Source organism: Gadus chalcogrammus, chromosome 10 (genome assembly GCF_026213295.1).
Source record: "Gadus chalcogrammus isolate NIFS_2021 chromosome 10, NIFS_Gcha_1.0, whole genome shotgun sequence".
Classification (NCBI taxonomy): Eukaryota; Metazoa; Chordata; class Actinopteri; order Gadiformes; family Gadidae; genus Gadus; species Gadus chalcogrammus.
This window is the reverse complement of record NC_079421.1, coordinates 10,729,731-10,755,959: the sequence shown is the minus strand read 5'-3', so window position 1 is coordinate 10,755,959 and position 26,229 is coordinate 10,729,731. Positions and strand designations below refer to the sequence as shown.

The window sequence follows — 26,229 nt, the reverse complement described above, 5'->3', positions numbered from 1 at the left end:
AAAACATTCCCATGAAAGCTTGCTGTGCTCGGCTGCAAAGCACAGTAAATAACAACAACTTAAGTTAAATCAAGTCAAATCTAATGAACCCAACAAACACGTACAACCACTAAGGTGGAGGTTCAAAGTCTTTCAGATCTGGATCAATACTACCAATCAGATCAGCGTTTGTCTGAGTTCCTATGGGGTTCAGGAGGTGGTCGGGGAGGTCATGGGGTCCAGGCCTAGAACAAACCTCAGAGTGCTTCCCTCATTCTAGACTAGATTGGTTCAAATCCTACACCCGACCCCAGGGGATAAGAAGGCTAGGCTTCTTATCCAATGGGGGACGGGGTAGGTTGTAGGATTTGGACCAATAATATGTTTGCGCGTGTGTGTGTGTGTGTGTGTGTGTGTGTGTGTGTGTGTGTGTGTGTGTGTGTGTGTGTGTGTGTGTGTGTGTGTGTGTGTGTGTGTGTGTGTGTGTGTGTGTGTGTGTGTGTGTGTGTGTGTGTGTGTGTGTGTGTGTGTGTGTGTGTGTGTGTGTGCGTGTGTTTATGCGTGTCCCCTCCACCATTGGTGGAGGGCTGGGCTTCTGATCCAATGGAGGACGGGGGTTGGGTGTCTAATTGGTTGAAGGCTCCAGACCTCAGTGAGTGAGGCCAGTGTCTCCAGCGCCCCCCTCGCCCCCCCGCCGCCCCCTCGGTCTCTGGACCAACAGGTGGGAGTGTGTCCTGGTACACACAGCCCTCCTGTAGCCCCCCCAACAGCCCACCCCCTCAGAGTCAACACGGCGCGGGGGGCAGGAAGTGACCCGGGGTAACAGGAAGTGATCTGGGACAGAGGGCTGTTGTGCAGAGACCAGGCGCTGAGCGGAGGAACGTTCTAGAACACGGGAGGACCAGCCGTCGAGGATAGCGATGGACCGATGCCCACGTCAAACCCGGGTTTAGGGTCTGCTGCTGAACAACCTGACGGGCTGGACAGGCTTTCTGAGGGGGGGCTTGAGGTGAGTCAGAGAATTCGCTAAAAGATGGCTTTGTTGTGCTGGGCGGGGCGGCGGCCTGGGAGCCACAGGAACACAAAGACCCCTTTGATCAGGACCAGGTCCGCCGGACAACACGGCCCAAGGATCACCTTCCCTCAGGAAGAACTGAAGCGGACCCAGGACGAAGGGGGAGGATGGGGGGGGGGTGGTGGTCCCTCCAGCCCAGCAGACCAGGGGCGAGGGGGACTTGGTCCCTCTAGCTCTCACACATTGAGCGGGGCCGGGGGGGCTGGGAGGTCTGCTGGGAGGGTCAGGGTCCGGGTCTGGGTCTTGGAGGGAGGGGTCAGGGTGGGAGGGTTAAGGGAGTTCGACCCCCGGTGTCCATGAGCAGGACGCCCCCACCCCTCCCTGATCCAGTCCATTCATTATCAAGTCCAGGTCTAGACGGGCCGTGTGGTCGTCTGTACAGCGGACAGAACTCTGACGTTTCCGCCCACACGCACCGTCATAAAACTATTACAGGCCTTCGTTAAAACCTGAAGAAAAAGAACCACAACCCAGAGCGGTGTCCAGAGCAGGTCTGGATGTTTTCACGCTGTCGCATCAGACGGCCGACCGGTAAACAACGCCCATGACATCATAACTGCAGGTTAGGAACCTGTGGCAGGAACCTAAAAAAACACCCCTCTGGTTTATGAAGGATGTGTTTATGAGAGAGAGCGAGAGAGAGAATAAGAGAGAAGGAGAGAATGAGAGCGAGAGGGAGATGGGTCTCTACTTGTGCACCAGGAGATGATGTCGTCCGATGGAATCTGGTTGTTTGTTTGATATTTGAACAGAAGTGAACAGACCTGTCTCCATGTGTTTACACCACTCAGACAGATAGACAAAGGGAAAGACAGTTGGGCAGTCAGACAGACAGAGCGACAGACAGACAGAGGGACAGACAGACAGATGGACAGACAGACAGAGGGACAGACAGACAGAGAGACAGGGGCACACAGACAGACAGAGGGGCACACATACGTCAGTCAGAGAGAGAAGAGGACGGACTGACAGACATTCAAACAGACAGAGTCAGTCAGAGAAGAGGATAGATATACAGAGTGGCAGACAGGCAGTCAGACAGAGGAGAGGACAGATATACAGGGTGACAGACAGTCAGACACATGCACCAACAGATATAGCTCAGCACCCCTAAACAAAGAGGCCTCAGTCTCCTCTGTCTATTCTCTCTCTCTCTCTCTGGTACTCCAGACGGCCATCAGAGCTCCATCCCCCTGACAACAGACTCCCCTGCTCCAGACAGAGCCCCCTTTGTTTCAGAACCACTCAGGGCCTACCCCCCCCACACCCCACTCCCCAAGACAAGATGGCCGCCCTGCAAGCGAATAGAAAAACGATACACAACTATTTACCTAGCATAGGTAGACAAAAAGAGAAAGAAAGAAAAGTGCAAATCAGTCACTCACAGAGTGTGTCCCCCCCCCCCCCGGAAGAGAGAGGTTCTCCAGAGGTTCTCCATGGAAGGAGGTTCACCCAAGGTTCTCCAGAGAGGGGGAGAGGTTCTCCAGAGAGGGGGAGAGGTTCTCCAGAGAGGGGGAGAGGTTCTCCAGAGAGGGGGAGAGGTTCTCCAGAGAGGGGGAGAGGTTCTCCAGAGGTTCTCCAGAGAGGGACAGAGAGAGGTTCTCCAGATAGAGGGCGGTTCTTCTGGCCGGCGTGCGGACCACGTACCGTCACTGCTGCCGCGGGGCGCCAGGACGTCGGGGGAGGGGGTGTGGCGGGAGCGCGAGCCCAAGGAGTCCAGGCTGTCGAAGGAGTCCTCCCGGGCGTGGCGGGGGGGCGACAGCGAGTCACTGCGCTCTGAGTCCCAGCAGTCGATGTAGCCGCTGTCCCGGATGCTGCTGGCCTTTGGGCTGACCTCCTCCTGGAGACAAACATACAGAAATCTTTATCAATAGGTAGATGTATCTATCTATATATATATATCTATAATCCATCCACGCTGTCCCAGATGCTGCTGGCCATAGGTCTGGCTTCCTCCTGGAGACACACAACTATATTAATATGAAGATACATCTATATCTATAGATCTATAAATCTATCCATCTATATCTATAATTCATCCATGCTGTTCCAGATGCTGCTAGCCTTAGCGCTGGCTTCCTCCTGGAGATGTACACACATCTTTATTCATGTACTATATATCTCACTCACAGACAGACAGACGGACAGACATGTACAACTGTAATTCCTACATGCTGTCAAGGACACTGGCTTAAGGACTTCCCTCCTCCTCTACAGATATATTAATCAGGTACATATTAACATGATCCACACCACACAAAACAAGTTGAACTGCACACCTATAAGGACTCTTCCCACTCTCTTCCCAATCATTACCATTTATCTCTCCCACTCTCTCTGTCTCCCTCTCTCTGACTCCCCCCCTCTCTCTGACTCCCCCCCTCTCCCTGTCTCCCCCTCTCTCCGTCTCCCCCTCTCTCTGTATCCCCCTCTCTCCCACTCTCTCTGACACCCCCTCTCTCCCCCTCTCTCTCTCTCCGTATCCCCCTCTCTCTGTATCCCCCTCGCTCCCCCTCTCTCTGTCTCCCCCTCTCTCTTGGGCTGGAAGTTGGAGAATGCTCCTTCCTGTTGGACTACAGGAACTTCCTGTCCGCCCCACCCCTCACTGTTTCCACACTAGATACCGATACCACCGCTCCCTCCCTCCCTCCCACCCTCCCTCCCTCCCTCCTGTGTGTGGGGTAATGGAGAGGGGGAGAGAACAAAGAGGGAGAGAAAGGATGTCTCTCTTTCATTTCAGAAAGAGAGAGACAGTGAGAGTGAGAGAGACAGACATAGGTAGAGATTGTATTGCATCGAATTGGGAATGGAGTCGTAAACACACAAACACACTGTCAGACAGAGCTAAACAGAGAGCGAGAGAGAGACAGACAGATACAGAGAGACAGACACCCACCTGTCTCATCTGGGCCAGCAGGCCGCTGAACTGTGTCAGGTCCAGAGCGGGTCCGCTGTACCACACGCAGCTGTTGGCCGCGCGCCCCAACCAGTACAGAGTCACCAGGACCTGCACACACACACACACACACACACACACACACACACACACACACACACACACACACACACACACACACACACACACACACACACACACACACACACACACACACACACACACAGTTAGCCATTTAGCTAGGTTTTAGCTAGGTGTCAGTTAAGTGTTGTTCAGCCAACACTAAACTAGCCATTAGCTAAATGCACTAAACTAGACGCGCCTAGCTAGCTAGCTATGCACGTCTAGTTTAGTGCAGGACCCTGTCGGGGTAGAGAGCTAGGGCCAGATGCTCTGCTAGCAGCCGACTCAGCAGTATCTCCACCAACCCGACGATCCAGGAATCATTCTCATAGCAGCCCAGCCTGCAGCACAGAGAGGCTGCTAACACCACTAGGGGTGATTCCTATGTTCCCAAGGTCCAATGTTCCCCAGGTGTAAAGGGTTAGGGTCAGGTTTAGGGTTATCGTGAGGGTTAGGGTTAGGGTTAACCCTAAACCTAACCCTAACCCTAACCAATTGGAGGAGAGCCATTCTAACCAATCACAGGCGAATCAGAGGCGAAAAAGGCGGTCCTTGCCCCTACCACCACAAAGCGGGGAACATAGGACCTGGGGAACATAGGACCCGGGGAACATAGGTACGCTCCCCACCACTACAGTACTAGCCTGTAACGTGGCGAGGCTGCTAACACCACTACAGTACTAGCCTGTAGCGTGGCGAGGCTGCTAACACCACTAAAGTACTAGCCTGTAGCGTGGCTAGGCTGCTAACACCACTACATTACTAGCCTGTAGCGTGGCTAGGCTGCTAACACCACTACAGTACTAGCCTGTAGGGTAGCAAAGCTGTTTACACCACTAAAGTACTAGCCTCTGTACTGTAGAGGCCACCAATGCTACAAACAAATCGCTCCACCAACTATGAAGCCGTCAGTCCTTTCCAGTCCTGGCCGCTGAGGTTTCCCGTTTTCAGTCTAATAAGCAGGAGGCTCCACTCCTGGTGGTGCCCTTCAGATAATGTCACATGTTCACATTAACAGTCTGGGACGTCACCCCATCTGTGATGTCACAACACTCAGTTAGTTGTGACATCACACACTCAATGATTTGTGACATCACACCCTCAGTGATTTGTGACATCACACCCTCAGTGATGTATGACATCACACACTCAGTGATTTGTGACCTCACACACTGAGTGGCATGTGACATCACACACTCAGTGATTTATGACATCACACACTCAGTGATTTGTGACATCACACACTCCGTGACTTGTGACATCAAACACACTCAGTCGTTTGTGACATCACACACACTTCAGTCGTTTGTGACATCACACACACGCAGTGTTTGTGACATCCCACAAACCTAGTGATTTGTGACATCACACACTGATCGGAACACATTAACCCAAACATCCATCCATCCACCCAAACACACCACAGCCATGTTATTAGAATAGGACAGCTCTACCTTAACCTCTACTGAACGCAGAACTCCAAACGTCCAGAGCCGCTTGTTAAAGCGTCCTGTTCCCTGGGTCGATGCTACCGCGGTCTGTGTACCCTACCTCCCTCCTCCTCCTCCTCCCTCTCCTCCTCCTCCTCCCTCTCCACCTACAGCGGTCTGGGTAACCTGCCTCCACATCCTCCTACCCACCCCGGGACGTGGGGAGCTGCTAGCATCATCAGGCTAACCTAGCCTATAGCACGCCTGCTGACTCTAGCGTCACTTAGCAACAGCAGCTCCTCTCTGCGGCCGAGGCAACCTGCTGACTGCTGTGTTGTTTAGGGGGGGGGGGGGGGGATAAGAAAGAGAGAGAGGAGGAGTAAGGAGAAAGAGGGAGGGAGGGAGCGTGTGAAAGACCCAGGCCGAGGACCGCAGAAGGGGAGGAGTCTTCACAGCGCTGTATTTATAGAACAGATGATAAGACATATTCAAAGTAGTGGAGTCAGCGACGGCAGGACCGAGCTCCCGCCATGAAGAACCACGCGGAAACGGGTGTATTATGGGATGCAAATGATCTACCGAGCGCAAGAGGTCCACATGGATGAGAGGGAGGGAGGGAGGGAGAGAGGGGGAGAGGGAGGAGGAAATGGAGGGGAGAGTGTGGGAGAAATGAAAGGTGAGAGAAAAAGGAGGAGGGAGAGAGAAAGAGCGAGAAAGAAAAAGAAAGACGCTAAAATAGGTCAGACAAAAAGATCTGAAACTAGAGCAGGCTAAACAGATAGGACATAGAGTTGGAGAACATAGACCGCATCCACCAGGGAGCTAGGCAATGTAAGAGCACTAGAAGACATCACACTTATAAATAAATATAACTTATACTTACATTATTTATCTTCCTGCTTTCTTCTGACGGCCTGGGAGAGACACAGAGAGAGTTAAACATTATGTACAGACATAGCTCTACACACAGCTGTCTTTATCTCTCCATCTATCTCTCCATCTCCATCTATTTCCAATCTCTCCATCCTTATCTCTCTATCCCTTTTTCTACTATCTTCAATTATCACTCCATCTCTCACTCTATCTGCTGTCTCGCATCTGTCTCTACAGACATTGTGTCTGAATATGAATTACATAGTGTGGAAACATACAGTATGTGTGAGGTAAATACACATAGTTTGTCTCTAAAGTATGTAGTTACTATATACACACAGTAGAGACATAATGGATGCATGTTCTATAAACGCTGTACAGTAAATACACAGTAGAGAGACACACACACACACACACACACACACACACACACACACACACACACACACACACACACACACACACACACACACACACACACACACACACACACACACACACACACACACACGAGTGAACAGGAAGCACTCACACATATTCCAGCAGGTATGACATCAGGACCAATCAATCATCAGTTCATCAGATTCAAGATCATATGGAGTTCAGCTCTGGCCTGACCTATTATAACCTACCATACCTATAACCTTACTATACAAGTATTAAATATAGCCAACTATACACCAAGTATTAAATATACCCAACTATACACCAAGTATTAAATATAGCCAACTATACACCAAGTATTGAATAAAGCCAACTATACACCAAGTATTAAATATAGCAAACTATACACAAAGTATTACATATAGCCAACTTTACACCAATATTGCCCGAAGTATCAAATAGAAAACAAAGTATTACATATTACACAAGCTTTCACTTGAAATAACAATAAACATACAGACACAGAAACACACCCCCACCCTAAAACAAACACACACTGAAACACACACACGCGGATCATTCCTCTGCTGTGACAGAAGCTGCCAGATGATTCTCCTGAGCTGACATCAGACCAGCTTTGTCCTCTCGCTCGCCCTCTCTCTCCTAATCTGAGTGACAGCCGACGAGAGCTGCCAGGGAAGTGTCACACACACACGCACGCTCTTACACCATGCACACACACAAACACACAATCTTACATTGTGCATGAACACACACACACACACACACACACACAACCTTACAACGTGCATGCACACACACACACACACACACACACACACACACACACACACACACACACACACACACACACACACACACACACACACACACACACACACACACACACACACACACACACACACACACACACACACACCATACAAACACAGGGTGTGCTTTGGTTGTTGTCGTAGCAACATAGTGCTGTCACGGCTGATCTGGGAGTGTTTGGATAGGGATCTGAACAGATGACCCGTTGTCCCACTCCACTTCACTTAACATGAACGGACTGGTTGGACAGACAGAGACAAAAAGACAGACACCATTTGGAAGACCTCCTGCAGAAGATGGAATGGATGAGAGCAATAGTATGATAGCGGTGTAGCATGTAGCAGTTCAGCGTGCAGTGGTGCAGCATTTAGCAGTGTAGCGAAGCAGCATGTAGCATGTAGCGGTGTAGCATGTAGCAGTGTAGCTGAAGCAGTGTAGCGGTGCGCAGTGCAGCATGTAGCGGTGTAGCATGTAGCAGTGTAGCATAAAGCAGTGTAGCATAAAGCAGTGCAGCATGTAGCGGTGTAGCATGTAGCGGTTCAGCGTGCAGCGGTGTAGCGGTGCAGCATTTAGCGGTGCAGCATTTAGCGGTGTAGCGTTTATCGGTGTAGCGTTGTAGCATGTAGAGGTGTAGCATATAACGGTGTAGTGTTGTAGCACGTAGTGGTGTAGCATGTAGCGCTGCAGCATGTAGCGGTGTAGCGGTGCAGTATGTGGCAGTGCAGCATGTAGCGGTGCAGCGTGTAGCGCTGTAGCATGTAGCGGTGCAGCATTTAGCGGTGTAGTGGTGTAGCATGTAGCACTGCAGCATGTAGCTGTGCAGCGCTGTAGCATGTAGCGCTGTAGCATGTAGCGGTGTAGCATGTAGCGGTGTAGCGGTGTAGCATGTAGCGCTGCAGCATGTAGCGCTGCAGCATGCAGCGCTGTAGCATGTAGCGCTGCAGCGGTGTAGCGGTGTAGCGGTGTAGCGGTATAGCGGTGCAGCATGTAGCGGTGCAGCATGTAGCGGTGTAGCGGTATAAAGGTGCAGCATGTAGCGGTGCAGCATGTAGCAGCAAAAAACATTATTTCAATGTTGGATATTGGTAAGATTGGTTATTTTTGGTTGAGGTTGAAAAATCGATGTTGATTCAATATTCAATTAAAGTTACCATTTCAACGTTGGAAAAACTGTTGTTGAATCAATGTTGTATAGATGATGATTTTTCAATGTTGAAATGCCCTACAATGAATCTACATCGTTTAAATGCTGATGGGGGGGGAGGAGGGGGGGGGGTGACAGGGGGCTCATGGGACTTTTGTGGCGGGAATTCAGGCTTTTGTTGGCGGCAAGATTGCAGAGAACGTCAGTTCGTCCTTCTGTGTGAGACAAACTGGTAAGTCCTTATGGAATATAATTCATTATCCCATTCAGATATTATATAATATATATATATATATATTCACCTGTCATCGTATGACTAAATGTTAACTTGGTGTATTATTGCCGTGCCGTGTAAACCGAAGTCCGGAGAGTGTAGCTTGATAGCATTATCAATCGCTAGCATGCTCGCTAATAATAGTTAACTGGTAAGTCCTAATGTAATATATTATCCGTTCAGATACCATCATATGAGTGTGTGGCATGCTAGCTAACGTTATGTCCACTATTTTATTTATCTGTTCATATAAAAGTATTACTGGCGTTTTTAATAGCTGAATAGTCAGGGGCACAGGAGAGACGTTCCCTCCAGGGCCGATGTTCTCTCGGGGTAACACCCTTCACTTTGACCGGCAGTGGGTCTGCTTATAGGTCGGAATGAAGCGGCCACGATTATTGACGGGCTGGGTACTTTATTCGTAGTTCCACTGACTTAACAGTACACACAACCGGACTCGTTCGTTCACTAAACTGACATGCGCATTGCGCAATCGCTCGCTCTCCTCGCTTGTCCGCTCACTCGCTGAAGTCAACACACGCTGCCATTCTCACGCACACACATACGAGAGCGTAGTGTGTACTGAATGCATCTTGATGATGATACACTTCTTATATTGACACGACACCGGCTTCCTCTATCCTCTTCGCCACCTTTTTTAATAAATCGCCGTTTCTCGTTTTCCGACGGCGACAACCATAGATATATATATTAATAACTAGATGCCTCCGCTACATGCCCACTGCACCGTCAGTCAACGGACGTGGGAAGAGTCGCGTCACAGTCAGTGTTGCCAGATTAGGTAAAGCGATTTCCGCCCAATCACGTTCCAAAACCCGCCCACTTTTGCAAAAAACCGCCCAACACCGTATTTCACATGAAAACATTTAATATTTGAGTAATACTTAAATTCTGAAACAAAATAATTCATTAATCACATGACACGTATCATTCATAGTGTTACAAATTATTATTTTTTCTCATATCAGTGTGGAAGTCCTTTTTTTAACTGCGGGTATTCTCCCCCTGATACGCACAATGCCCCTTATGAATGAATAAATGAACTAGGCCTAATTAACGAACAGAACTAGTACAGGATAACCAGCATTCAAGATATAAAACAGCGTGTTAAGCATCAGCTGTTAGGCCTACTCATACATTGAATAATTAAGCCTCTCCAACAACTGCTTGGGAGGTCTGAATGTAGCAGACGTCCATCCATTCCTGGACAGGCCGGCGCACACTTCCATCAGACTGGACAGGAGGGAGAGTCCCATTCGATTTCGCGTGCTGTCTTTCAGGAGCGCAACTTGAGAGAACGCTCTCTCCACGTGCGCATTCGAGATGGGCAAGGACAGCAGGCGGATGGCACCCAATGCGAGGTCTTTAAAACACGCATTTCCTCCTGCGTCTTTGAAGGCTTCGACCTGCATCCAGAACACGTCGATGGGCTGATCACCATAGAAACCAGCGGATGAGACGTTTCTCCACTGGCTGTCTAAGGTGTCAATGGAGCACCTAAAAAAATCCATTGGTAACTCCCTCACCCTTGGTCTGTCCATGGTGGAAATGACTGACTTGGGGGAGAGCAGCTCCATCTTACGCAGCATATCGAGCGAGTCGGCGAGGCGCGATTGATACTGCACCAGCAGTTCTCTGATGAACGCAAAGCACCGCACAGAGATGGTTTGTTTCGCTTCGGGGGCCAATGAGCACGCTCTGAGCTCTTCCTGGAACGTGGTGCCCAAGTCAGCATCTTCGGCCAAGAGGTATACGCTGCTTGCTGCCAAGTCGAGATCTTTAAGTTGACAGTCGCTGTTCATTCTGAACACACTGGGCTTGGCGACTCTCTTCAGCGTGGACAAGTAAAGTCTCTCAAGATCACGAAAGACGCCCAGTGAGTCCCCCGTCTCCAGCTGAAAGATCTTGTTGACGGCTTTTATATCCCCCAGGATAGGACGGAGGAATTGCATGTAAAGCACGTTTGCTTGGTCGCTGTACATTTCGCTGAGAAGTCTGGCTGTGTAGCAGTGTTCAGCACCAGCAGCGACACCAAAGTGCAGCTTCAGCGCATCCTTCTGTTGTAAAACTCTGTCGATGGAATCCGCTACACCTAACCAACGGGTAGTGCATGGTGAGAGTAGTTTCAGTGGGCACAGTCCATCATTGAGTGTTTCAAACAGAAGTTTGTATTCTGATTGGCGCTTGGCTGAGTGACTGAACCAGTTGAAGGTTTCCCTTATCATGAAGTCGACATTGCTTGGCAAGTGATCCATGGCCTTCTTCGCTACAATATCCAGGGAATGGCACACGCATCTAATCAACTTCAGGTCGGGCAGCAATTCCTTCAGCAGAGTGAACACCGAGTGGTGTTTCCCCACCATAACACTGGCTCCATCCGTGGCGATTCCCACCATGTTGTTGATGTTGAGGCCATAGGTTTCCAAGAAGGCAAGTATCGCGTCTGTGATGGCCCTGGCATTTGCGGCACTCAACTCAACCAGCCCCAGGTAAGTGCTGATGAATTTTCCGTGTTTGATAGAGCGGTACTTAACACATATACACAGCAGCTTGATCACCGTTATATCGGTAGTTTCATCTAGGTAGAGGGAGAACGGGGACTCACCGATGTCGCTCTTTAACTCATCCCTAAAGTGAGGGGCCAGCACGGATTTAATCATAGCCGTGCACTTGGTGCGGTGCATCCGAAACTTCCCGAATTCCTCTTCTAGGATGTCTGACAGATCATCCACAGCATTTATCGATGTGTGGCATGCCACGTATGTTGCCACTCTAATTTCCCTTCTCTTCTGATCATTGCATATCTCCCCATCCAAACTGGTTGTTGGTCTAGCAAAGGACTTGATGCTAGTGTTGACGTTCGGGAGACAGTTAGCCTTGTGTCTTTTTGTCTCTGCGTGGTCTTTAAGGTCCCGTAGTTGAGCCCGGATCTCGCTTTTGCAGTATTTACACCTTGCCTTGGACGGATCCTGCAGGACAGGTGCAATCCGTGCTTTTAAAGCATCTTCAGACTCCCACTCCTTCCTATAATGTTTTTTATACTTCCCCCACTTTGACATTTCGTATTCGAGTAGCTGCTTCGCGCCGTAACTGGTAGCCTTTTGGAAAAGTTATGAAATATCATTGTTTTCTCCCGCTCCGTGAGAAAAACGGAGTTCACGCGCCGTAACTGGTAGCCTTTTGGAAAAGTTATGAAATATCATTGTTTTCTCCCGCTCCGTGAGAAAAAAAATTATACATTTTAGAACGTTCCATAGCTGCACTGATTTGTAGAGGTGTATGCCTAATTTAAACCACACAGGTTATACCGGACAACTTAGTGCGACTCAGGAAAGACTGACAAAAGGAGTACAAGCTATGGTAGTTTATTTTCACAATTTCATCATTCAGAAATCCTCCCATATGTTCACAGCGGAGGTAATAGGCCTACCAAAATTACGCTGCACAGACACACCGCTGGCTCTCTCACACACACACACACACACACACACACACACACACACATGACTGGTGTGAGAACAAAAGCGCCCAAATGTGTTGAAAGCAGCCCAAATTGTATATGCCCGCCGAAGGCGTTTTCCGCCCGCCGGAGCCAGTCAAAAGAAGCCCAATTGGGCGGGCACCCGCCCAATCTGGCAACACTGGTCACAGTGCTTAAATTTGCATACGCGATCTGATTGGATGACGGATCCGTCGCTGCCGGTTTGGTTTATTACAAACGTTATTAACGTGGTTATGATATTGTACATATTTTAGAACATTATTCTATTTTTCATTATTCTATCAAAGGTATGCAGTGGCATAACTACATCTCTGACGTTCATAATAAACCAAACCGGTTGAAAATCGGTTGAAAATTGAGCAAGTTGTGGTTATTTAAAAAGTACATGTACCACTACCAACACAATGTTATGGGTGAGCAGCTTACTGTGGTAAGATGTGGGCTTGTAAACGGACCCCTAAAATGGAGTCGAACGCCAGTGGTGACGTTCGACTCCATTGGCCAGCAGCGTGGACGAGGCATCTACTTAATATTTATCTATGGCGACAACATCATGACTATCTCCTTATGCTTCCGGCTCTCAGATATTTTGAAATATTTTTTAATAGCCTGAATAACACAATTATTTGTCTTATATATATTTGTATTGTTAGTTTATGCATTGTTATTTATTTGTCTTTGTTTCCCTCTTTTTCTGGGTTGCAGTAACTTACAAGAGGTCCCCACTTGGACTTGGAGGATTCACTGCAAGCAATATACTAGTCATTTAATATAGCACTACTGCGCGTACCTTTTCATCAGCTGAAGGAGGCAAAAGGAGACCGCTACGACGCTTCTCTCGCTGTCCATTTGACATGGCACATTGTACACTTTAGCAAACTAACCATTTTCTCTCTAATCTGTTAAGATTACCCGCTTGGCATTAGTCGGAGGGACCAATGCCGAAAATATGATCCGGCGAATGCTATCCGCTACCATGGCAAACAGTGTAGCATGTATTTTCAACTGGGCGGGAAAGGGACCGAAGAGGGCCTTCAAGGACACGTTAATGCAGGACTGCATGTTTGGTGAGTCTGCAAATGAAAATACTACGGATTTGGCATTTTTGATGATGGATGTTGAATTTATTTAATATTTAATATTTAAGTATTTTAAACTTCTTCTGAAGTAAATAAGAATGGATGCATTTTCCTCACCATGGAGGGAGCCTGATAAATATGGAGGGCCAACTCTGCCATAATTAAAAATAAATAAATCACTCAATACCTAAATATACCACTTCTGTCTACTCGCTCTGCATCTCCGGCCTACCAGTGACATCATTTCAGTGCCCTCTTCTGAGACACAGAGTAGACATAAACTGTGCCATTGTTTTACTATATGAAGATTCTTTTTTTCTTTTTGTTGCAGCGGCTGCTCGTCAATTTGACCGCAAGTTGACCGAATTGCAGTACAGGGGTGCCCTGCAGAAGTGGCTGCGTTACGCACCGGAGAGGAGTGGCGGGGTACCAAGAAAAGCCAAAGATTAAGGACTATTAAGGACAAATGTTACTGTAATGTTCTAATTATAGGGTTAATGTTCATAATTCCTTAAAATGTTAAGATGTTTGTTTATAATTGCTTTTGAACATTTATTAAATAAAGGTCTGTTTTGTTGTTGTTTTTTTGTTCATAGAGCATTCAATAAAGCAGCTGTTCTCAACCTTGGTTTCTTAAAAAGAATGGAAATAGCCAATCTAATGGGGTTTTTAATGAGGCATATTGAAAACATACAAAGCAAGGTTGAAAAGTGTTGAAATGGCCCTTTAATGATAACATTGTTTCAATGTATAATGCAATGCATATATATAGTTGAATCAATGTTGTTCAATTCTACATTCTTTCAATGTTGATCATATCATAATTGAATCAAGGTTGAATCATTGTCAGAATTGATTGAAAATTCGACGTTACTTCAATGTTGATCATAGCGAGCACTTTCAATGTATATTTCAATGTCTGACCTCAATGTTGATCACAACCTTCAGCCTGACCATATCTCAACGTTGATTCAATCAAGTTTTGCTATCTGGGCGGTGTAGCATGTAGTGGTATAGCAGTGTAGCTTGTAGCGGTGTAGCATTTAGCGGTGTAGCATGTAGTGGAGTAGCATGTAGCGGTGCAGGGGGTCTCACTTGGCGGTGGGGCGCGGCGAAGTTTCCTGCAGGTCTCCGGGGTCAAACAGCTGAGAGCCCTTCAGGCCCAGGTCCTCACAGCCCCTCAGGAACACACACAGGTTCTCCTGGACACACACACACACACACACACAGTGTTAGAACAACATCACAGTGCAAATATGAAGGACACAGAGACACGCACTTTCTGATCTGTATTAAATCTCTCTCTTTCTCTCTGAAGCAACCTGAGGCAGAATTCAGAAACCTTTCTTTCTTTCTTTCTTTCTTTCTTTCTTTCTTTCTTTCTTTCTTTCTTTCTTTCTTTCTTTCTTTCTTTCTTTCTTTCTTTCTAGCTTCTCTCCTCCTCTCCAACGGTGTCACAATTTCCCCTCAGCCCAGATTGTCACACACACCCATTAGCTCCCCAAACAGGAAGGGACGGGACCAGGGATGTGTTGTGTTATGATTGGCCAGATAACGTGAGGTCCCAGGATGCCGGGTGTTGATGTGTTTCACACCCCAGACGCTACGCCCAGCCCTGCGAACACCTCCCGCCACAGGAAGCTCACTGAGGCGGCTAGTAGAGTTAGCAGATTGAGTTAGCAGATGGAGTTAGCAGATTGAGTGAGCCGACTGCGCTAGCTGACAAAGTTGGTCAACCGAGTTTGCTGAGAGAGTTAACTGACAGAGCTAACACATTCGAATGACTGTTGGAGTTAGCTGGTAAGGTTGGCTAACTATGTAACTAACTATTACTAAGTAACTATTTAAGTCGGCCCTCTGATAAGACTGTTGCAGACAGAGTTATCAGACAGCTACAGCAGGAGGAGTCTTAGCGAATCCCAAACTGCACACCACTGGGTCCCAGAGACACTGTTACACCACAGCGAGCAGAAATGTATCGTCATGGAAACAGATGAAAGCACACAACGCGATGTGAAAACCCAGATTGGAAGAAAAAAGGAACTAATGAGCAGAGAGGGACAGACTGGAGAGATGTGGTGGCTAGGCTAACAGGCTAACGTACGGTCGTGTCACCAGGGGTTACAGGAGCCTAAAGGCCGATTTATGCTCAGTTACGTAAGCATAAGCGCAAGCGCAAGAGGCCCTTGCGCGCCCTTGCGCACCCCTTGCGCGACTTCTCACGTCTTGCGTGCGTCGGGCGATTTTTCTAGACTTGCGTCATTTTTTACATAAGCTTTTACGCGAGCCGCGCAGCCTGCAAGGCTGTGATTGGTCTGCTGGTCTGGTTACTACTTCCTGTCTGGAGTATCACATTTCCTGTTTTCATACCGCCATTTTTAAAAGCCAGAGGGCAAGGACGACCCGGCAGGCTCATATACAAAAGCATTAACGTGAAGTGAAGTTAACTTTGCTGCCAACACATTATGTCGTTTTAAAATGTAGAGAGATATGCACATTTATACAACCCCAATGATCAACAACTTCATCACCCCTGTTCCTCTGTCTGTTGCCATCATTCACTGTGTATGGGGAGAACACGATCTGGCACATAAACAAACCAACGACTCCCACGGACAAAGACGTCATTCTCGAGGTCGTCTTCAACGAAAAACTTTACTCCACATATTACTCCACCTACTGTTCTGGCGGTAAATTGCTTGGCAACACGCGCAACCTAAAAGGGAGCATGAATTGCTTTGAGTAAATTTTGCGCAACAACGTAACACCAACGCTGAAGCATGCAGCCGCCTTAAGAATCCGCTCAGGACATCTTCGGTGTGTAGATGCTGACCTTGTTAAAACACCACAGAAGTGTTTCCTTCCCGAACAGACGCCTGTGACCTTCTTGTGAAGCGCAACGTCATGTTTAGACATTCTCGGGAGGTGGGGTCGACACCTCCACCTGCAGGACTGCTGCCCCCTGATTGGCTCATTAGTTCAACGCCCTGGTGTGTTATTGGGTATTAACGAGCATGCTCTGTAAGTGTTACCTGTGAGGCATAACACAACGCGTGTGTGTGTGTGTGTGTGTGTGATGCGGATTAGTGTACTTTGCGTGTAGGTTTCCTGTTGACATGGGCACACTACAAACACGGCCGCACACAACATCCTGTATACAGTACTGCCAACACACACACACACACGGATGGAGTGATGACTTGATGGAGGAAGGGATGAGTGGGGGTGGAAGAGGAGGAGGAGGAGGAGGAGGAGGAGGAGGAGGAGGCGGAGGAGGAGAGATGGAGAGGGAGGAGGAGGTGGAGGCTCACCAGGCCAGCGATGTGGGTCTGCAGTTTGTTGATCTTCTTGACGAGGCCGGGGCTGATGCAGCTCAGCAGCCTGCAGAGGAGGACGATTTGGCATTAAAACATTTAGGTTATAAAACTAAAGCAGGATCCAGTAGAATCCAGTATAAGGCCAGCCCCGGTATAAACCAGTCTAAAGCCAGCCCCAGTATAAAGCCAGTTCCAGTATAAACCAGAATAAAGCCAGTCCCAGTATAGAGCCAGCCCGGTACAAACCAGCAGAACGTCAGATGAAGGAGGGGGGGGGGTCACTTACTGGCAGAGCAGAATTCCGTTCTCCAGAGCCGCTCTGAAATCCCGCTCAGCAAAACTTCTCCCGGTCACGGCCTGGAAACAGGGAACAGAAGCCGTTAGCACGGTAACCCTCTACCTCCACACGCCCGGCGGCGGCTAGCACGCTAGCTGGCATGCTATCTTCCCCATCAGCATTCAGGAGCAGTTAGCACCGAGTTAGCCACCGTGCAGTACTCCAGGTGGTCCCTGTAATTCCCAGAGGACCGTGTGGGTCTCCAGGTCCCAGTGAGATCATGAACTGTGGGAGGCTTAGAGAATGAAGCTAATTCATCCCCAGATTAGGACCAGCGCGGAATGTGGGACCCAGGGGGGTTAACCAACCCGGGACCAGAACCCAGAACCCAGACCACCTTGTGCCCCAAGGCCTCCAGAGGTCTTCATTGCTGAGGCAGATCCACGTCCCGGGGAGCCTCGTCCAGGATTGACGGTCTTCTCCGGGTGTACCGGGTTGTCTCGTTGCTAGTGGCGCTGAACACTAACAGGCTTGAGCTAAGCCGCCTCATCCCCATCTAATGGCCCTGGCCGGGTAACGCGTGACGACAGCGGATTAGCCCGCCGACGCGCCGCGGGGTTTGCATGCGTTTGCATGAGCGGGTCGCTTTACATGAGGGCCTGGACTAACACCGGTGAGAGGCTGGGACAACCAGGAGAAGTGTCGCAAACCTTTAATTATTCAAACAGGACGATTTTAACAGAGCTTTTGGACAAGTGTTGGAAGTTTTGGAAGGATTCCGACAACAACGTGGAATAACTTCAAAACACTTCGGTATTTCAATATGGAAACCAAAAGCTGAACACTCCCAAACTTGCTCAGAATGTTCAGAAGAACGGATCGCACGTGAGTCATCAAATGACAACTTGATGAAGATCCAGTTTGGTTCGCAGGCAGACAAGCACCTAGGCAGGCAGGCAGACAGAGAAACTGGAGGCTTCCATTCCAAAATGCAGTCCATTCAGAGACAGGTCATTAAGGAGCAGGTAGAGGTTAGGCAGTACAGAGACGGGTCATTAAGGAGCAGGTAGGGGTTAGACACTACAGAGGCAGGTCATTAAGGAGCAGGTAGGGGTTAGACAGTACAGAGACAGGAAATTAAGGAGCAGGTAGGGGTTATACAGTACAGAGACAGGTCATTAAGGAGCAGGTAGGGGTTAGACAGTACAGAGACGGGTCATTAAGGAGCAGGTAGGGGTTAGACAGTACAGAGACGGGTCATTAAGGAGCAGGTAGGGGTTAGACAGGACAGATACAGATCATTAAGGAGAAGGTAGCTGTACTGTAGAAGGTAGAAGCTAACTGAATACCCTGAATACAGTTGTCTCCTGCCCCCTGCATAGCAGCATGACCTCAGACAGTCCGTACTGCTCAGATTATGAAGTCAGTTTACGATGCAGCATCAGTATGAAGATGTGTTGATAGACGTCTGGAACCCAAAGCCAGGCCAGCTGTGTTGGAGCTGCCAATCCGAGGCCACAGCGCGGTTCTCCTGGTCTTTCAAAGGGAGCATGACCAGATCATGAGCCAACGCCAAGACCACCACGTCCCAGACCCCAGCCCTGGGGGCCAGCATTCCCAGGTCTGGTCCAGCGGTGACATGTCACCAGGTGTCAGATCCATCACGCCACGCGTCTGAGGGCGGGGCCGTACATCTTGTGGTTTATGTCCTGCGGGGGGAGCCGGAGGTCCCCAGACCCCCGTCTCGACCTGGATTCTTTATTTATCCCCACATTAAGAGAAAGAGCCTGGCCTCGATTTACCACGGCTCTGATAAATGTGTCAGTTCGCCTGCTGGATGTCACCGAGAATAGATGACCTTCTTTATGTTTCTCTCTCTCTTTCACGACTCCTTCTCTCCATCTCTATCTCCGCCTCTTCAGCCCTCCTTTCCCTCCATCTCCACATTCTCACTCCACCTCCTTCTCTTCATTCCAGGCCTTTGCAGGAGCAGTTCCGTTAATGTACATCACTACCCCGTGGTGTGTTCATGTACATCACTTCCACGTGGTGTGTTCATGTACATCACTACCTCGTGGTCTGTCATGTACATCACTACCCCATGGTGTGTTCATAGACATCACTATCTTGTGGTGTGTTCATGTACATCACTACCCCGTGATGTGTTTATGTACATCACTAACCCGTAGTGTGTTCATGTACATCACTACCCTGTGGTGTGTTCATGTACATCACTTCCTTATGTTTTTTGATATTCTACTGGAGACCTCTGATCCAATCCCATATATTATAATCTATAATAACGTTTCTCAACATGCAAAGCACACAGAATGGACTGTGAACAACTGAAAGCTGCCAAGAGCTTGAGGGGAGCTCTTTGACTTGCGGTTCCAACAACATCGATCATATGGACTTTGTCTCTGTAGGAGCTAAGGTGAACATATAACTACATTGTCTTCATAGTGAGACCATTTCCGCACACAATAAACACCTGAAGAACACCTTTCAGACACCTCGTCACCAGGTTATGAAGGCCTTAATGACTTCCTCCGTCGACAGCACAGAGGCTGAGGGGAAGTGTTGCTATCAACCATTAGGAGGAAAACATGTTTTTGTTTTTCAACAGGGGAGCCGGCCCAAGCCTATCGCATCGCCACACCCAGAGGGACCTCATCAGGAAAGGCCCTGATAGGCTGGCGGGCCCCTGGTGGACTTGGAGCCTCTGTAGCCTCTGAGAGCGGAGGCAGGAAGTGGAGGGCAGAACCCCCGTTTAGAGCGGGGGTTCTGTTTGGTCCAAAATCCGAGAAAAAAAGAAAAGGGCCACAACTTGGAGAAACAGAAGCCCAACAGAGAAGGTTAGAAGTTATTGCCAGTAACAATAACATCATCCCTTCAAGAACATGTGTAGTTATGCCCAATATCCACGTCCATTTGGTATGATATCATCCTCAGCCTTGGTCTAATTAAAGTAACACGTGGTTGAGCATACAGAGCACAAGCACCAGAACAGCTCACAGATTTGGAGAGCAAACAAAGAGAGCATTAAAGTCACCGTTAGACCCGGTCTGATCGGGGTGAACAGTGTGGAGGTGAAAGCGTGGGCTGGGTCTGGATTCTTCTGGGCCAGAACCCACGCGGGTCACACGTTGGAATGTGTCGCTGCGGTGCTTTCAGAGGAATGCCCCCCCCTATTGTCCCCCAAAACAAACCTGAAACAATAAGACCCCACGCCCACGGCTGGGTTCGTTCTCCTCACTTCCTGTGTGCTGATCGCTTCTCAGGGGATTCAAACTGACAAAGCTCTCCTCACAACCACGAGGAGGTCTATCTTGGCTCCGACAGGAGTGATCTGTCAGTAAGACACCGCTGCACCGGCCAGACCCTCCCGCGGGGGAGGGACGGCCGGCTTCCAGCTTCTCTTTCACTAACCTGGAAAAAATATATATCTTCTCGGAAACCTTCACTCTCCCAGGAGGCCACGCCCCGGGGAGACACGTCCGTTACCATCTCCACCTTCCTCCAGGAAACCTCCTCGGATGACTCCCTCAGAAAGGAGTACCCTCCTGACAGACACAACACCGCTGGGATGAGACGAGGCACCGGGCCCCTCAACGGCGGGCGTTGGGTTACCACGGCAGACCGACCGGAGGCCTGGAGCTCCAGAACCTCAGCCTCCCTCTCAGGGGCCTGGGGGTCCGGCCGGGGAAAGGAGATCTGTTCCCAGGGTCGGCTCCCAGGGGCTACCTGTCCCAACACCCGGGGGGGGGGGGGAAAGGTGTTGAGGGGAGGAACGGGACTACTCAAGACTCCCTGGAGCCTGGTCCTGATCCGCTTGTTAGGAGGTGACAGCTGTTTGTTGAGGGCCTCGGGCAGGACGAGCAGGTACACAGCCCCCTCCGTCAGGACACATTTATGAAACCATCCTGGAGATGATAATGTTACCTAACAGAGCACGAAGCCATCGCTACAACCAGGTTTAATGACAGCCTCACATACCTTTGTCTACTAGTCATTACGCTCCGAGTCTCATCTGTTTGGATTCAGAAGCCAAACCAGCAGGGAAACAGAGCAGCCAAGGCTGTGTGCACACCGACAATCTCACCCCAGTAGAGGAAATGTGGGGAAGCTTTTGAGCACATGGCCTGGAGACAGGGGACAGTATGGATGCACAGAGCAGGCGGATAAGATCCATTTCATTCCAGAGGAATATGCCTTCTTGGATTTTCTGTTTGAACAAGAGACTGAAAACAATAAGAATGGCCTTATTCAGAGCGGTGAAACCTGAACCAGCTGTTCTATGTCCCGCGAACAAACCGAAAACCAACCGTTGCTCCACCTCTCACTGTCTATAGGCTTAAGCCTGACCCCGGGCTGCGCTCTGAGTAAATGAAGAGATTCCAGAGATAAACGCAGACGCTTCCATCGAGCTGCTCCACTTTGGCCGCTGGCCAGGGGCCAGGGCCAGGGCCAGCCTCCTGGCCTCCACTGGTTCAGAGGGAGGTCAGGCCTTGTGTCCGTCCTCCATCAGTCATCCAGAGCTTTACAGGCGCCGTCTCTACCAGTGGCCCCAACACCCCAGGGCTCCCTGACCGGCCCCTGGCCCCGCAGAGACTCCCGCGGGGACCTTTGTCCCATCTTGACGCCCGGCCTCTGCTGGGTGGGGGCTTCTTGTGACGCCATGGCAACGGCCACACAGAGAGGCCGGTGACGCTGAAGACCTTATGTCTCTGAAGAAGCTCTAGAACCATGCGCTGGCCCCAGGATTCGGTAAAACATAAAATGCTACAATCTCTGACGTCACGCTGGAAGGCAATCCTTGCTCTAATATCATCCATCTTATTCTCTAGAGACTGGACATTTGCTAGCAGAATACTGGGCAAAGGTGGATGGTTTACCTTCCTCCTCAGTCTGTCCCGGATCCCCCCTCTTCTCCCTCTGTGTTTTGACCGTTTCCAGGGCTTGTCGCTATTACTGTTATGACCGTCAGTTTGTCGGAGAATCTCAGCTGGAAACGCCGAATTGCTGTCAAAAGACGTGCTAACATAAAATATGCCGCACTGATCCCTTATTTCTAAAAGCATTTGGTGATCATATGTGATCATACTAAAAGTCACATCAGTAAAAAAGATGAAATATAAAAAAAAATAGGTAAAATGCACTAAACATAGAGACCCTGACGGCGTGTGGACACAGCCGCGCCGTCACCCGTCGCCGTTTTGTAACCCAACTCAGAGGATAATAATAATAATAATAATAAATTAAATGTATATAGCGCTTAATATGGTACTCTAAGACGCTTTACATATTGCCCGATCAAAACTAGGATGTAACTGGTAGCTTCTGAGTGATGGGATCCCAGTGGAGACCAGGACTGGGCATGGTCTATCGAGAGAAGTGAGTGAGTGAGTGAGCGAGCGTGATGTAACCGGTTACTCATGAAGCACTCCTACTCAGCACCAGCTCCTCACTTATTAGTCACATCCCAGCCTCCGATGGAGCGGTAATGAGCACTGACCACTGAGACTTCAGCGAGCACAGCACTAACCTTCACAACGACAACACACACGTTTATAGCTCACCTATATACAGCTAGCGCATCGTATAGCAAACACATGCTACAGCTAGCTGGACGGAAGGTGGGGGCACGCACACACGCAGGCAGGCAGGCAGGCGGGCGGGCGGGCGGGCGGGCGGGCGGGCGGGCGGGCGGGCGGGCGGGCGGGCGGGCGGGCGGGCGGGCGGGCAGGCGGGCAGGCAGGCAGGCAGGCAGGCAGGCAGGCAGGCAGGCAGGCAGGCAGGCAGGCAGGCAGGCAGGCAGGCAGGCAGGCAGGCAGGCAGGGAGGGAGGCAGGGAGGCATGCACGCGCGCGCGTTTGGCTTCAGAACACTCCGGTTCTTGGGGAGAGTCAGACATTGTCTAGTAATGGATCACTTTATCAACGCTCTGTGGCTGCGTTCCAGTAGTAATGGTCTAGAAAGCTTTATTCACCTGTAACACATCGTCTCCCCTTTCTACACAAAACCTGATATACAAAACGAGCCTCTCAGGCATGTTTGATGACTGATGCAAGCTTCTACTTACACGTCTATTAATAACTTTGAGAGGAACGTGATTGACTCAAAAACATCCATCTCTTCCAGTCACATGCCAAAAAGTGAAAACCACAACCACTTGTTAAAACCTTTTCTACACAACGTTTCATCACGGCAGTGTCGACTGAAACCACATGAAGTGATCACGCTGTTGCCTGCTCTCCTCCAATTCCCCTTCATCACTATCTCCTTAGTCCCGCCCTCCTCTCCTCCAATCCCCTCACCTGTCCCTTCTCATGCCCTGACATCCTGCTGTCTCTGTAGAACAGGCAGGACATGAAGTATTGCGGAAAAAATAATCCTGAAACTCAGATGAATCCGGCCCCTTCCCTACTCCCCTTCCCCCCTTCCCTACTCCCCTTCCCTACTCTCCTTCCCTACTCTCCTTCCCTACTCTCCTTCCCTACTCCCCTTCCCTACTCCCTTCCCACTGAAAGGAGGACAAACTCATTGAGGACCAGAGAGCCTCTCTGCCAGGCCAGGCCTGGGTCCTGGCTCAGAGGAACCGTTCCTGGTTCCTGGCTCAGAGGAACCATTCCTTGGTCCTGGCTCAGACGAACCGTTCCAGCTAACCGGGGGGGAATACGTCGTGTCGTCGTCTCAATGTTCCTATCACGGTTCCAACGGTTCTAAAGGCTTTTGGAAGGAAGAAGATGGATTGAACAGTTGTGCCACCGATTGATTGCAAACAAGGTTCACAGAGTTTGTGAATAACTCAACCGGCGTATGGTTGGAAACACAGCAGCCAACGCACTGTTGTGTGAGGAAATAACAAATCACTGGTAGCATGTCAAACACAAAAGGCACATTGTACACGACGCCTGGGCCACAAAGTTCAGGCTCAGTGGGGAACCCAGATCTGACAGAGATTAGCTTTTCAAGTTCTCTGCGCCAATACAAATATTTGGAATATTTTGGAAAACTTTAAAACCGTGTTTTATAACGGTTGAGTATGCTACGTAAAAGAGGTTAAGGGTGATAGCCTGGATGTGAGGGCTCCTCATGCTGCTAAAGAGGTTTAGGGTGTTCTTTATTAAATAGCAAAAGGAGTAATGCTAAGTAATAAAGAGGTTAAGGGTGTAAGCCTGGATGTGAGGGCTCCTCATGCTGCTAAAGAGGTTGAGGGTAGAGATGCACCGATCAATCGGCCGCCGATTAAAAAAGCCGGTTTTGTATACAATCGGTGACCTGCCGGTCACTGTCGTAATTTCCTGTTTTCGGCCGATCAAACTCACCCGCATGCGCGGTGCGTAGCAGCTCAAAGCGCCCAGAGCGCGGGAAGAAAACATGTCGCTGATTTGGAATTATTTCACTGTGTGCCAGGACGACCCAAAACACGCTGTTTGTAATGCTTGCAAGTCAAAAATAAGCCGTGGGGGATCAACGCCTAAGACATTTCAGTGATGTTGCTAGGTACGCGTCCTGCGTCCCTGACGCATTAAAATCTGAAAGGACGCACTAAACTCACTATCCATGCGTCCCGGGGACGCATCTCATTTTCCCCATGAAAAACGATACATTGTGAACATTAAACAACTCGTGTTTAATCACAGTAACTGGCCAAAGAAACCTTCTTGTGAGCAGACCGGACAAGCGCTGTTTCAACCCTCTGCGCATCTACTCGGCGCAGACATGATCCCCTGTACAAAGTATCGCGACATGCTAATTTAGCCGCTACCAAAACAACTAGCTCGTCACCGCTGATTTCATTTCAACAATTAAAAATACGAACTTCATAGTAAATAAACCCACGTTTCCACTGCTCGATGCTGTGCTCATTCGTGTCGATTATGTTGTAACGTTTAGGGGACGTGCTGTAATGAAATAAATGAAACATAATCCGGTGGTGGTGATGAAAACTACATTGAACGGCAGCCGCCATATTGTTATGCCCAAACGGCGCCTACGCATACATCGCGCTTCCAACGAGATCCCGTTTTTCTCGAGAAACAGGCAGAGAAGAGAGAACGCAAAAATACCACCAAAGAAAAAGATTAAACCTATTGCAGGTCAGCAAACTATTGCAGCTGCATTTTCTGTCCCCACTACCTCTGCACTCCTCCCTGACTCTGATCAGCCTAGAGAGAAGAAGTGCCAGAAGAAGTGCCTCAACCTTCTACATGTTCCTCCCAAAAAAAGCGAACTTTTCTGAAGCAGTGGCTCACCACATACAAATGGCTGCGCTTTTCAGATGACAATTTCATGTATTGAGTTTAACACTATTAATTTCATTTAAGAAATAGAATAATAATAAAAAAGAAACACATTTTTTAAACTGGGGAGTCGGGACCCATTGAATTTCTCAGGGACCCACCCAACTCGCCACCTGTGGGTCCCGGGGACTCACTACATTGAAAACCTATCATCATCACTGCTATTATATGATTATAATTATTTCTTAGAAAATCGGTATCGGAAAAAACGGTTTTGGCAGGTCAGACCTCCTTAAAAACCGGAAATCGGTATCGGCCAAGAATTTTGCAATCGGTGCATCTCTAGTTGAGGGTGTTCTTTATTAGATAGCAAAAGGAGTAATGCTACGTAATAAAGAGGTTAAGGGTGTTAGCCTGGATGTGAGTGCTCCTCATGCTGCTAAAGAGGTTGAGGGTGTTCTTTATTAAATAGCAAAAGGAGTAATGCTACGTAATAAAGAGGTTAAGGGTGTAAGCCTGGATGTGAGGGCTCCTCATGCTGCTAAAGAGGTTGAGGGTGTTCTTTATTAAATAGCAAAAGGAGTAATGCTACGTAATAAAGAGGTTAAGGGTGTAAGCCTGGATGTGAGGGCTCCTCATGCTGCTAAAGAGGTTGAGGGTGTTCTTTATTAAATAGCAAAAGGAGTAATGCTACGTAATAAAGAGGTTAAGGGTGTAAGCCTGGATGTGAGGGCTCCTCATGCTGCTAAAGAGGCTGAGGGTGTTCTTTATTAAGT

General features: G+C 49.0%; 1 protein-coding gene across 1 annotated transcript in view; it reads right to left on the bottom strand.

The window, feature by feature from the left end:
* Positions 1-26,229, bottom strand: part of LOC130390979 (LIM and calponin homology domains-containing protein 1-like) — a 59,406-nt gene that overhangs the window by 24,056 nt on the left and 9,121 nt on the right. Inside the window, exons 2-7 of the mRNA XM_056601162.1 lie at positions 17,218-17,288; positions 16,926-16,995; positions 14,710-14,816; positions 6,387-6,417; positions 3,951-4,061; positions 2,702-2,894 (exon numbers count right to left, since the gene is read on the bottom strand). Coding sequence (XP_056457137.1) covers positions 2,702-2,894; positions 3,951-4,061; positions 6,387-6,417; positions 14,710-14,816; positions 16,926-16,995; positions 17,218-17,288 — 583 coding nt within the window. The remainder of the gene's footprint in view (positions 1-2,701; positions 2,895-3,950; positions 4,062-6,386; positions 6,418-14,709; positions 14,817-16,925; positions 16,996-17,217; positions 17,289-26,229) is intronic.